At 47.3% G+C, this 12960-nt stretch overlaps 1 protein-coding gene across 2 annotated transcripts in view; it reads right to left on the reverse strand.

Annotated features, from left to right (window-relative positions):
• CEP250 (centrosomal protein 250) overlaps nt 1-11226 on the reverse strand; it is a 62236-nt gene extending 51010 nt beyond the window's left edge. The window contains exons 1-5 of one of the 2 annotated variants that reach the window (XM_025399985.1): nt 10613-11226; nt 7663-7733; nt 5957-6079; nt 3241-3529; nt 2153-2209 (exon numbers count right to left, since the gene is read on the reverse strand). In XM_025399985.1, coding sequence (XP_025255770.1) covers nt 2153-2209; nt 3241-3426 — 243 coding nt within the window. In that variant the 5' untranslated portion in view covers nt 3427-3529; nt 5957-6079; nt 7663-7733; nt 10613-11226. Of the gene's footprint in view, nt 1-2152; nt 2210-3240; nt 3530-5956; nt 6080-7662; nt 7734-10612 lie in introns of those variants that run through there. The other variant, XM_025399986.1, reaches the window with a different exon arrangement.
• Between the last annotated feature and the right edge of the window lie 1734 nt (nt 11227-12960).

Raw genomic sequence — 12960 nt, forward strand, 5'->3', positions numbered from 1 at the left:
CCCAAAGTGCTGGGATTACAGGCATGAGCTACCACACCCAGCATGGAAAGTCACTTAACTTCTTGGAGCTACAGTGTCTCCAGCTACAAAATGAAAGTGATATCATTCCCTTCAGAAAGTTGCTGTGCAGGTTAAGAGACACAATTACAGATGCTCCTTGACTTACGCTGGAATTTCATCCCATAAACCCATCATAAGTTGAACGTAAGTTAAAGATGTGTTTTCAACTTATGACATTTTCTTTTTTCTTTCTTTTTTTTTTTTTTTTTTTGAGATAGTCTAGCTCTGTTGCCTAGGCTAGAGTGCAGTGGTGCAATCTTGGCTCACTGCAACCTCTGCCTCCTGGGTTCAATGATTCTCCTGCCTCAGCCTCCCGAGTAGCTGGGATTACAGGCAGGCACCATCATGCCCGGCTAATTTTTTGTATTTTTAGTAGGGATGGGGTTTCACCATGCTGGCTAGGTGGGTCTTGAACCCCTGACCTCGTGACCCACCCACCTCGACCTCCCAAAGTGCTGGGATTATAGGCGTGAGCCACTGCGCCCAGCCAACATTTTCAACTTATGATATTTTCAACTTAACAGTGAGTTTGGGCCGGACGCAGTGGCTCACATTTGTAATACCAGCAGTGGGAGGATTGCTTGAGTCTAAGAATTTGAGACCAGCCCAGGCAACATAGAGAGACCCTGTGTCTACAAAAAATAAAAAAATTAGCCAGGTGTGGAGGCATGTATCTGTAGTCCCAGCTACTTTTTGGGAGGCTGAGGTGGGATGATCGCTTAAGCCCAGGAGGCTAAGGCTGCAGTGACCCATGATTGCACCAGTGCACTCCAGCCTGGGCGACAGAGTAAGACTCTGTCTCAAAACAACCAACCAAACAAGCAAACAAAACAACCCCAAACAATGGGTTTATCCAGGTGTAACCCCATCATAACCCAAGGAGCATACTGAATGCACATAGCTTTCACACCATCATAAAGTTGAAAACTTGCAACAATCCTAAGTTGCAGGGGACCATCTGTATATGACAGTGCCTCATGCTGCCTGGCCTGCATTGAAGGTGCTCAATAAGTTTTGGTTCTTTCCTTCCTCTGAGAGAACTTTTCTGAGGAAAATGTGAGGAGGTACTGAGAGGGAGCTGGAACAAAGGCAAATAAATGGGTTTTTCTTTTTTTTTTTTTTGAGACGGAGTCTCGCTCTGTCGCCCAGGCTGGAGTGCAGTGGCCGGATCTCAGCTCACTGCAAGCTCCGCCTCCCGGGTTTACGCCATTCTCCTGCCTCAGCCTCCCGAGTAGCTGGGACTACAGGCGCCCGCCACCTCGCCCGGCTAGTTTTTTTGTATTTTTAGTAGAGACAGGGTTTCACCATGTTAGCCAGGATGGTCTCGATCTCCTGACCTTGTGATCCGCCCGTCTCGGCCTCCCAAAGTGCTGGGATTACAGGTTTGAGCCACCGCGCCCGGCCATAAATGGGTTTTTCAAAGCCAGTTCTAATAGCACAGACATCCCTTTGCTGCAATGTGCTGTAGGCTCGCAAAGGCCTGCATCTAAGACAAACACTGACACCTGCTGGGGGAAACATGCACTTCTTCCCACTAATCCCACACTCCTTCCAATCTAATTTACATTTTGTCCTTTGAGAACCAAGGGTTGGGCCGGGCGCGGTGGCTCAAGCCTGTAATCCCAGCACTTTGGGAGGCCGAGGCGGGTGGATCACGAGGTCAGGAGATCGAGACTATCCTGGCTAACATGGTGAAACCCCGTCTCTACTAAAAATACAAAAAATTAGCCGGGCACGGTGGCGGGCGCCTGTAGTCCCAGCTACTTGGGAGGCTGAGGCGGGAGAATGGCGTGAACCCGGGAGGCGGAGCTTGCAGTGAGCCGAGATCACGCCACTGCACTCCAGCCTGGGAGACACAGTGAGACTCCGTCTCAAAAAAAAAAAAAAAAAAAAGAGAACCAAGGGTTGGAATCTGACAGGCCAGTTAGGTCCAATGAAGATACCAGTGTGATAAACCTCTCAGAGGCTGAGAAAGAGAGACTTCTACCAAACACCTCACTTGTACACTCCAACCTCCCTCAGTGAACAAATGAAACCTAACAAGTATATTCACTGAGGACCCAGGGGGCACACAGAGCTCAGCCTCACTCACTCCAGTGGCTTCCAGCCGCTTCTCCAGCTCTTGGCACCAGCTCCGGTACTGCAGCACCTGTGGCAAAAAGAACAGGCCCTGGGCAATGAACACAGCTGGCACAAACAGCCCAAAGCACAGGCCCCTGAGGATCTTAGGCAAACTTGCTATGAACAGGGGAACTGGGTGGTGACATTAAGGTAAGGCCATAACATCTTATAGTTTCTATTTGGGCATTTTTTTCTTTTTTGAGATGGAGTCTCGCTCTGTCTCCTAAGCTGGAGTGCAGTGGCGCAATCTTGGCTCACTGGAACCTCCACCTCCCAGGTTCAAGTGATTCTCCTACCTCAGCCTCCCGAGTAGCTGGGATTACAGGAACATGCCACCACACTCAGCTAATTTTTGTACTTTTAGTAGAGACAGGGTTTTGCCATGTTGGCCAGGCTGGTCTTGAACTCCTGACCTCAGGTGATACAGCCACTTCGGCCTCCCAAAGTGCTGGGATTACAGGCATGGGCCACCGCGCCTGGCCTTATTTGGGCATTTAAATAATACTTTCTATATGAGCGAGACTCCATCTCAAAAATAAATAAATAAATAAATAAATAAATACTTTCTATATGCCTTTTATATCATAGAGGCAAGATCATGGGCTTTGGCTCTAGACTAAGTGAGGAAACCTGGATAACTAACTTAACCCTTGTGAATTTCATCTTTAAAAGAGAAATATTAGTCGAAAGTAGTGGTGCACACATGTGGTCCCAGATACTCGAGAGGCTGAGGCAGGAGGATTGACTGAGCCCAGGAGGTTGAGGCTGCAGTGATCTGTGATCATACCACTGCACTCTAGCCTGGGCAACAGAGCAAAACCCTATCTCTAAAATAAAATAAAATAAAATAAAAAGGATATAATACGTACCTCGTGGAACAGTTGTGAGCATCAAAAGAGAAGCTGTACATGAAAGCTAGAAGGTCTGGGTCTTATCTCACCAAGCTAGATGTAGGCCAATCCCACCACAAGGCTCTGCCTCCTACAACCCTTATCTCATCTCAGCACCCAGCTCTGGGGGTTGTTCTCTTTCCCCTCCTCAAAAGGGCAGCTGCCTCACCTTGGCCTGCAGCTTCCTCACAAGGGTTGCTTGTCTCTGCTGGGCCTCCTGGGAGTTCTTCAGCTTCCGCCAGGAGGCTGCCTGATTCTCTGCCATCTGCTGCTGTAGTGCCAGTACCTGCTCTTCCAGCACCAGCTGCAGTGACTGGGGCTTCATGTTGTTCAACCCAGGGTTTCTTGTCTCCATGAGGGCACCAAGTGGCAGGCCCACAGGTCCCTAGGTAGCCAGAGGGTGTTCACATCCAGCGGAGTCTCTAACCATTGCCATGCCACTTCAACCTCCTCTTGAACTGGGGACCAAAGCACATGATCAAATTGAAAGGACTGTTCTTGTACTATATACAAGACTCCTCAGAACCTTTAAAATACTAAAAGGGACCCTCATCTCTGAATGGCACTATGATGAGCAGCATTCCCCAAATTTAACTGACCATAAGACAAGCTCACAGGACTAGTGTCTCCTGGCATGCCTTTCGGAACTCTGCACTAAACCAAGAGCTCCTGGTTTATCACTGCATCCTTAGTTGCTGGCACAGTGGCTCACAAACACTTGTTGAATGAATCGCTGAAGGTGTTCTTAATCTAGCAGGGGAAATAGGCACAAACAATTACAATACATACAATGTGGCATGTGAAATAATAAGATGGTATGAGAAAACAAAGGAAGAGAACTTAACCCAGCCCAGGGGTGCTGTGAACTGAGTGAACCATCATCATTGTTAACACTTGCTGAGTGCTTCTGGAGTGCTGTTGCTTTAAGTACTTTACATGCATTACGTCGTTTTATTTTTACAAAAATCTTGAAACCTTCCAATGCCTTCCCATTACACTTCACCAAACGTACTATTGTAACTCTTTATATATAGATGAGGAAACTGGGGCTTTAAAAGGTTAAAAAACTTCTGCCAGGGCCGGGCGTGGTGGCTCACGCCTGTAATCCCAGCACTTTGGGAGGCCGAGGCAGGTGGATCACAAGGTCAGGAGTTCAAGACCAGCCTGGCCAACATGGTGAAACCCCGTCTCTACTAAAAACACAAAAAATTAGCCGGGCGTGGTGGCAGTCTCCTGTAATCCCAGCTACTCGGGAGGCTGAGGCAGGGGAATTGCTTGAACTGGGAGGTGGAGGTTGCAGCGAGCTGAGACCATGCCACTGCACTCCAGATTGGGCGACAGAGCGCGACTCCATCTCAAAAACAAACAAACAAACAAACAAAAAACTTGTGCCAGGCCACACAGTTGGCATGCGGTTGATGAAAGATTTGAACACAAGTAGTCTATCTGACAAAGAAAAGGAGTGGCAGGCATTTCAGGCAAGGGATCCAAAAGAGAGAAGGAACCAGTAGCAGCAGGATGGCCAAACACCCTCACCCACCAGGAGCTGGGCTAAAACAGGGCAATGGGCCACCACAGGCAGAGGCGGCCAGCCTAATGGTGAGCTTCAGAGATACCCAGGACAGGGGAAGGCATGGTGGTAGAGTTCTGGGTGCTATTCCAAGGTCTGCCTCCAATGGGCTCTGTGACCTCAGATGTGCTACTTCCCTTTCAATTTCCTCATCCAGAAATGAGGGCATCATGACATCTGAGTTACTTAGGCCTCTAAAACACACAATTATCCCACAACCTGGGCCAGGGGAAGAGTTCTCTCATTTTATTAACCCTAAGACTCTCACCAGCAGGGCTAAGGAATATCTGTATTTTCAACTACCTATCAACAAAATGGTATATACAGCAAATGCAAACCTAACATCTGCACATACAGTAGAAATTTCAAGGGCCCCAAATCCCTTTAATGCACCAAACTATTGATTTCCCACATCCTGGCTCAAATGCCATGTCCTATCATGTCCTCCCAGATGAATCCAGAAAGAGTTAATCACTTTTATAGCTATATACACAGACAGAATACATATGTTCTGATGTCCACTCTACATCTTATCATCATGGTCTATTTTCTCTGCTAATCCGTAAGTGCCTCAAAGGAAGGAGCCGTCTAATTCATTGTAAGTTGTCAACAATGTCCAATGAAGAAATCCATGTGAGCCTCACTCCTGGCAGAGCTGAGCCTTGGGCCAGAGATGACAAATCAGGGCCCTGCTAGCACTTTTCAGCCATTGTGTGGCCCACATAATAGTTTTTAAGCATTCAAATTAGGTGCCGACATTTATCACTGGGAGAAAGTACATAAAATCCATATTTCTGGTTCCTTTGGAAAATCAGAATACGTAGTGACGCTTGACCCATATTTCAATAAGGCAACAACCAGTGGCACAGTTGAATAGTGCCTGCCCCTTTAGACAGGGCACGTGCTCCGCACAGTTGAACAGCGCCTGCCCCCTTTAGACAGGGCGTGTGCTCTCCAGTTCATCGTGGCCTCCCCATACACACACCGATTCTCTCCCTCACAATGATAGCATATTTCAGTTGTCATTTATCATTGCAACTGTGCTATTGTTTCTGTTATAGTAGCACTATAGAGGAAAACTTGGCTTACTAATTTACATTACCTCCTGAACAACCGAAGATACTTGAGTTTGCAAAGCCTGTACTAGGCAGTAAGGAAAGTGCATAAAGTAAGAACAGAATGGCACCAATAAAGGTTTGGTGGCACCAGTACTCCAGGCCTCTTCTTAGCCTACGAGCCAGGGTAATACAACCTTTCCCCATACTATGACACCCTCCTTTTCAGCCTTTTTGCCAAGGCTGTGTGACCAACTCACCATGGAACTATGAAATGCTGGCTCTGTTGAGTGCAATGAAGCTCAATCCCTCTCTGCTGGTTGGAGGCACAGACTTTCCAGGAAACGGTTCTCTTATCCCAGGATTTCTGCCAACAACTCTACCTACAATAATGTAGATCCAAGTTACTTCAAGGGAACTGAGGAGTCTTTTCTCTCCTAGTACTGTGAGGGCTGAGCCAGGCTTTTGCATGCAGTGGGAGTTTATGAGGCCCTAAAGGCCCCTCACACTTTGTTGAATCCCTATCCCAAAACATTAGGTTGAACCATAAGAAATTGCTAATATTATTCTATTATTATTATTATTATTATTATTATTAGAGAAACGATCTAGCTGTCACCCAGGCTGGAGTACAATGGTGCAATCATAGCTCACTGCAGCCTCAAACTCCTGGGCTGAAGGGATCCTCCAGCCTCAGCCTTCAGAGGAGCTGAAGGTGTGTGCCACCAAGCCTTTTTTTTTTTTTTTCCGGTAGAGACAAGGTTTTGCCTTGTTGCCTGAGCTTGTCTCAAACTCCTGGTTTCAGGCAGCCACTCTCTGGCCCAAGCCTCCCAAAGTGCTGGCATTATGGGTGTGAGCCACCAAGCCCAGCCTCACCCATTATTTTTTACCTACAAAAATGGCAATTTCACATAGTTCAACCTAATATCTCTAATAAGCAGTCCTGCCACACATAGTTCCATGAATTCTCATTAAGTTTTCTTTTAGGATATGGCTGTCAGTAACTTGCAAACATGATTTGGCAAGGTAGTATTAGTAATACTTCAACAAATAAATGAAATTATATTAGAATTATATAATTACTTTAGCAAATAATTAAAAAATTGTAAAGCTATTTAGAAATTTAGTCCAACCCCCCTCATCTTGCAGATAAAGAAACTGAGGCTTGTAGAGATAAAGCAACTTCATTTTGTTTATATTTTTATATGCCCCAGTTATCTCAAAAAATGATTTGCATGGCCAGGCGCAGTGGCTCATACCTGTAATCCCAGCACTTTGGGAGGCTGAGGCGGGCAGATCACTTGAGGTCAGAAGTTCGAGACCAGCCTGGCCAACACTGTCCAGCCTGGGCGACAAGAGCAAGACCCCATCTCAAAAAAAAGATTTGCATTATAGCAAATGTACCATACTAAAAGGGAAGACTGGGTGCAGGGTGTACAGGAACTCTCTGTACTATGCAATTTTTCTGTAACCCTAAAATTGTTGTAAAAAATAGTTTAAAAAAAGATTTTGTTTTTTAAAACCAAAACAATCCTCATAAAACTAAAATTTATTAAAACAAGAATAAAAGGGAAGTGACAGAGAAAAATTATCTCAGGAATCTTTCTGAAATTCAGATTTAATTCTGAGCTTCCTCAAGACACAGTTCAGCATCCTTTTATGAACACACGCGGGATCAGATCTGCTAGGAATAAACTAGCAGAGCCCCCAAAGGGAAGGTAAGTTTCAATGTGCCTGAGAAAGGGAAAAGAGCAGTAGCTGGCAAATTGTAACAAACTGGATTACATTCAAATAAGATAATGAGTGTCTCTGTACTTCTAAGCTGTAAACCACTGAGCCAATGTTATCATTACTGCAGGAAAAGGGAAAAGATTCTTTGGTACATTAATTTATCCCATAAACACTCATGAATTTCAACTCAGTATCAGGAGTCTGCCACGGTGGTACAGAAATGAACAAGACCTACCTTCCTACTTTTGCTAAGAATCAGACGGGGAAGACAGTACCCTTACTAAAGACCAATAGCCACCTGTGAACCTGGAGTGGAAAGTGACAGAAGAGGGAGATAAATTATGTATTTGGTCCTCTCTCATCCAAAATACTACAAAAGGAGTATTTAAATAAAGTTTACAAGGGAAGCAACACCACCACCTAAACTTGGAATACAGGCATAAATGCTACAAGGACTAAGATGCAGAATGGTATTAAATACAATTTGTCACTTAAAGCAAAAACTAAAAAATATTTGAGGACACAAACATTGTATTTATTGAAAAAGAAACTACAGTATAGACATTTGTGTACAGAGACAATTTGTTTCTTATTCTCGAAAACAAAAAAACCAAATTACCATGCAGCTCCTTATTTAAATCTCATGTGGGGCCTTTCTCTCTTGTTCTCCTCCAACCTCTGGCCTCTCCCACTCAGTCTCCTTTGCTGCCTTTTCTCATCTCCCCAATATCTGAAGTTTGGAAACCCCAAGGCTTCAGACCTCTTCTCCATCTCCATTCATTTCCAAGGTAATCTGATCCAGTGTTTTGTTTTGTTTTTGAGACAGGATCTGGCTCTGTCACCCAGGCTGTAGTGCACAGGCATGATCTCAGCTCACTGCAACCTCTGCCTCCCCGGTTCAGGTAATTCTCATGTCTCAGCCTCCCGAGTAGTTGGGATTACAAGCATGTGCCACCACGACCAGCTAATTTTTTTGTATTTTTAGTAGAGACAGGGTTTCACCAAGGCAGGAGGATCTCTTGAGGCCAGGAGTTCAAGACCAGCCTGGGCAACACAGGGAGATTCCCACCTCTAAAAAAAAAAAAAAACAGGCTGGGCGCGGTGGCTCAAGCCTGTAATCCCAGCACTTTGGGAGGCCGAGACGGGCGGATCACGAGGTCAGGAGATCGAGACCATCCTGGCTAACACGGTGAAACCCTGTCTCTACTAAAAAAAATACAAAAAACTAGCTGGGCGAGGTGGCAGGCGCCTGTAGTCCCAGCTACTCAGGAGGCTGAGGCAGGAGAATGGCGTAAACCGGGAAGGCGGAGCTTGCAGTGAGCTGAGATCCGGCCACTGCACTCCAGCCTGGGCGACAGAGCAACACTCCGTCTCAAAAAAAAAAAAAAAAAAAAAAAAATTGCTGGTTGTGTGGCACGCACCTGTAGTCCCAGCTACTTGGGAGGCTGAGATGTGTGGGCTACTTGAGCCCAGGAGTTCGAGGCTGCAGTGAGCCGCGATCACACCACTGCACTCCAGCCTGGGACAAAATGCTCTCTCAAATAAATAAATAAACAAATAAATAAATAAATAACTATCACCTCTCCACATAACACTGGTACTTTTATTTACCTTACCATGCTTTTTCTGTCCCTATCTAATTATTATGTAATATACTTACCAAAATGCAGATTCCACAAGCACAAAAGCATTGTTTTACTGAATGCTGTCCCAGCTCCTACCTAAAACACAGCCTGCTTTATAATAGATGCCCATTATTACTGACTGACTATTATAAGACATTAGGTCACATGATCCATATTATCACCAATGGTCTTACAAAATGCTAACAGCTCTATTACCTATCTAAAAAACAAAAAACAGACTGAGTGTGGTGGCTCACACCTGTAATCCCAGCACTTTGGGAGGCTGAGTTGGGCAGATCATTAGAGACCAGGAGTTCGAGACCAGCCTGGCCAACATGGCAAAACCCCATCCCTCCTAGAAATACAAAAATTAGCCGGGCATGGGCGGGCGCCTGTAATCCCAGCTACTCAGAAGGCTGAGGCGGGAGAATCGCCTGAACCTAGGAGACAAGAGGTTGCAGTGAACCAAGATCGCACCACTGCACTCCAGCCTGGGTGACAGAATGAGACCGCATCCCCCCCCCAAAAAAAAAGGTAGGGGGAGGGATATAACTTATACCTTGGTCAGCGGCAGAGCAATGACTGAACCCCAGCCTGATTCCAAATTCTACTCTCTGCATTACATTAGCTGCTAAAGCATGGACATTACATTACCTAAAGCCATGGACTACGAACTCACAGCTTTGTGAGGGGCACTTCTTAAATAGGAATAATGACACCTATGTCTGCAGCTTTCTGATAGAAAAGGAGCAAAGAAAGGTAGAACTAAAAGAACAGAGGGCGTACCAGTAGCCTTGGTTTTGTTGTGACCTCTATAAATTTGGGAACACCAGTTCTCCTTTCTAAGCCTTCTCAGGAAAATGCTGATTACAATCCTAGCCTCCAATAACTCCCGAGGCCAAAGTAAAGATCAATTCAAGAAACATTCATTAAACCCAAAGGCAATCTAGTCAAGTTATCAAATGCCCTGGGGACAGTTTCCCAGCTCCATCCACTTATTAGTTGTGGGACTCCCAGAAAATTACTTTTTCTAATGTACCTCAGTTTCTTCATGGGTAAAACGTGAAGATATAGAAAGATCTCACCCCACAGGACTGTTGGAAAGATTAAATAGGCCTTTGGCCCAGCGCGGTGGCTCATGCCTGTAATCCCAGCACTTTGGGAGGCCGAGGTGGGCGGATCACCTGAGGTCAGGAGTTCGAGACCAGCCTGGCCAACATGGAGAAACCCCGTTTCTACTAAAAATATAAAATTAGCCGGGTGTGGTGGCGCATGCCTGTAGTCCCAGCTACTCGGGAGGCTGAGGCAGGAGAATCGCTTCAACCCGGGAGGCGGAGATTGAGGTGAGCTGACATCGCGCCATTGCACTCCAGCCTGGGCAATGAGCGAAACTCCGTCTCTAAATAAATAATAAATGGGCCCTTATGTGTAATGCATTCAGTAGCACCTGACAATTTGTGACCATTCCGTACAGTGAGCCATGACTATTATCATCACGTGCTAGGCCCTGGGATCTACAGACGAAAAAGGCAAGGCATAACATCTAACGAAGGAGCTTACGATGTCAACAAGGGGCAGGGAAAGTAACTCGGTGCAGCGAGTGCAAAAACCGAGAAGCGAATGCAGCTGCGCCTGGAGAAGGCGGCGGCGAAGTGATACTTCAGCAGGGTCCTGAAGATTGGGAGCTCCAGAGTTGGGTGGCCGAGTGGGACTGGGCTCTGGGATAGATCACGTGCAAAGCCGCCAGGACACAGACAGCGAGAGGGGCGGGAGGGCGGGAGAGCGCGGCGCCTCTCCCTCTCAACCCGGGACTGGGGCTACTGGACACGAGGGTCGGGATGCCCTCCTTCGGCGCCGACTGGAGCTTAGCGTACTGGTGGCAGCAGGAAGCTGAGGCAAGGGGGCCCCGACCCTAACGACGCGTCCCAGCCCCTCACTGGGCCTAGGGTTCCCCGCCCGGGTAACAAGAGGCCGCTGCGCGAACGGGATTCCCTCAGGCGCCCTAGACGGGCAGGTCTCTGGGCCTCGGACGGTTAACCCGAGCACCTCCCGCCTGCCCCTGAGGCCCCACCTCACCACGCTCGGCTCCAGCAGACGCCCGGCTAGTTGCTCAGCGCTGGAGCTGCGGCAGCCTCTGCTAAGGCCCCGCCCGGGACGGGGACGGGGGCGGGGCCCGCCCCCCAATCTCCCGCCCTTTGGGAGGGGCCCGCCCCGCCAAGTCCTGCACCTATAGGCAGACTGCGCCGGCGCAGGGCCTCCCGCCATATTGGGTATTGGCAGCCGACTTACTAGAGAGGCCCTGAAGGAAAGGGAGTGTTATTTTGAGAATTATAAGGTCCCTCGCCAGAAATGAGGACGGTCAGGGTCTCTAGATTCGCGAAAGGGATATTTCGGAAGCAGAGAAGAAAAATTGCCCTCAATCGTCTCCCTTTAGGCTTCAGTGTTATATATAGCGCATGTGCAAGGTCACTTGGTTCTAGGTGCGCCTGCGCACAGCTCCACCTACAAACCAGACTACAATTCCAACTGCGCGAGAAACAAAGGGGCTTGCTGCCACTGGTTGGCGATTAAACTGGCAGCGCGACCAGTTTCTGAGGGTTTTTCACCTTGCTGCTCAGACGCTCCCTGCAGCTTCAGGCAGCATAACACTTACAGGCGAGTTACTTACTCAGCACTCGATTTTGTCTACATGTCTGCACAGAGTGTTACCTTTACCTGACTTCATCCGTCCTGGAGCTGCAGTTTGTCTGCTTAAGCCTGACTTCTAGAGAACTTTTTCTTCCCTGTAGGACCCATGCGTTATTCCCTTAGCATTTTGTGTATACACTTTTTTTTTTTTTTTGAAATGGAGTCTTGCTCTGTCGCCAGGCTGGAGTGCAATAGCACGATCTCGGCTCACTGCAACCTCTACCTCCCGGGTTCAAGTAATTCTCCTGCCTCAGCCTCCCAAGTAGCTGGGACTACAGGCGCCCGCCACCACGCCCGCCTAATTTTTGTATTTTTAGTAGAGACAGGGTTTCACCATGTTGGCCAGGATGGTCTCCATCTCTCTTGACCTCGTGATCTGCCCGCCTCGGCTTCCCAAAGTGCTGGGATTACAGGCGTGAGCCACCGCGCCCAGCTACGTGTATGAATTGTTAATACACTTTCTTAGAGTTGTAAACTCCATTTACCTGCCTCACTCTTGCAGTCAGTGGTTCTCAATTTTTAGTAGGAATTAAAAACAAAACTGGTAAATGCAGACTCTTGGATTCCACCCCCAGAGAATCCGTAAACCGGGGGTGGAGTCCAGGAATCTGCATTTTAGAAAGTACCCAGGGCGATTCTGATACATGGGGAACATGTTTTAGGAAGCACTGCATGAGATTGTGAGCTTGAGCGGAGAGACTGTAATTTGGTCATCTGACTATAGCGCTCAGCACAAGGCCTGGTACAAAATAGGTGCTCAATAAGTGTTGAGTGAATGGATGAATGAGTGGATAGCTCGAGTAAAACAGCAAGGCTTTAGGTTAATCCACAGCCAAAGGTAATATGAGAAAGGAACACTTAAAAGCTATATTTTATCTTTCTCCTGTAAGAACACAAAAAAGATCTTAATAGCTGATTTGAGGAATAGAGAAAGTGGAGAGTAAAAGGGGAAGGAAGGACACAGATTCTGAAAGGCAAACTAGAGAGGGGAAAAGGAACATCTCCAGTCACTAGACAGAAAACGATGCAAAGAAGCAGTGGTAGGCCGGGCGCGGTGGCTCAAGCCTGTAATCCCAGCACTTTGGGAGGCCGAGGCGGGTGGATCACGAGGTCAGAAGATCGAGACCATCCTGGCTAACACGGTGAAACCCCGTCTCTACTAAAAATACAAAAAACTAGCCGGGCGTGGTGGCGGGCGCCTGTAGTCCCAGCTACTCGGA

Source organism: Theropithecus gelada, chromosome 10 (genome assembly GCF_003255815.1).
Source record: "Theropithecus gelada isolate Dixy chromosome 10, Tgel_1.0, whole genome shotgun sequence".
Lineage (NCBI taxonomy): Eukaryota > Metazoa > Chordata > Mammalia > Primates > Cercopithecidae > Theropithecus > Theropithecus gelada.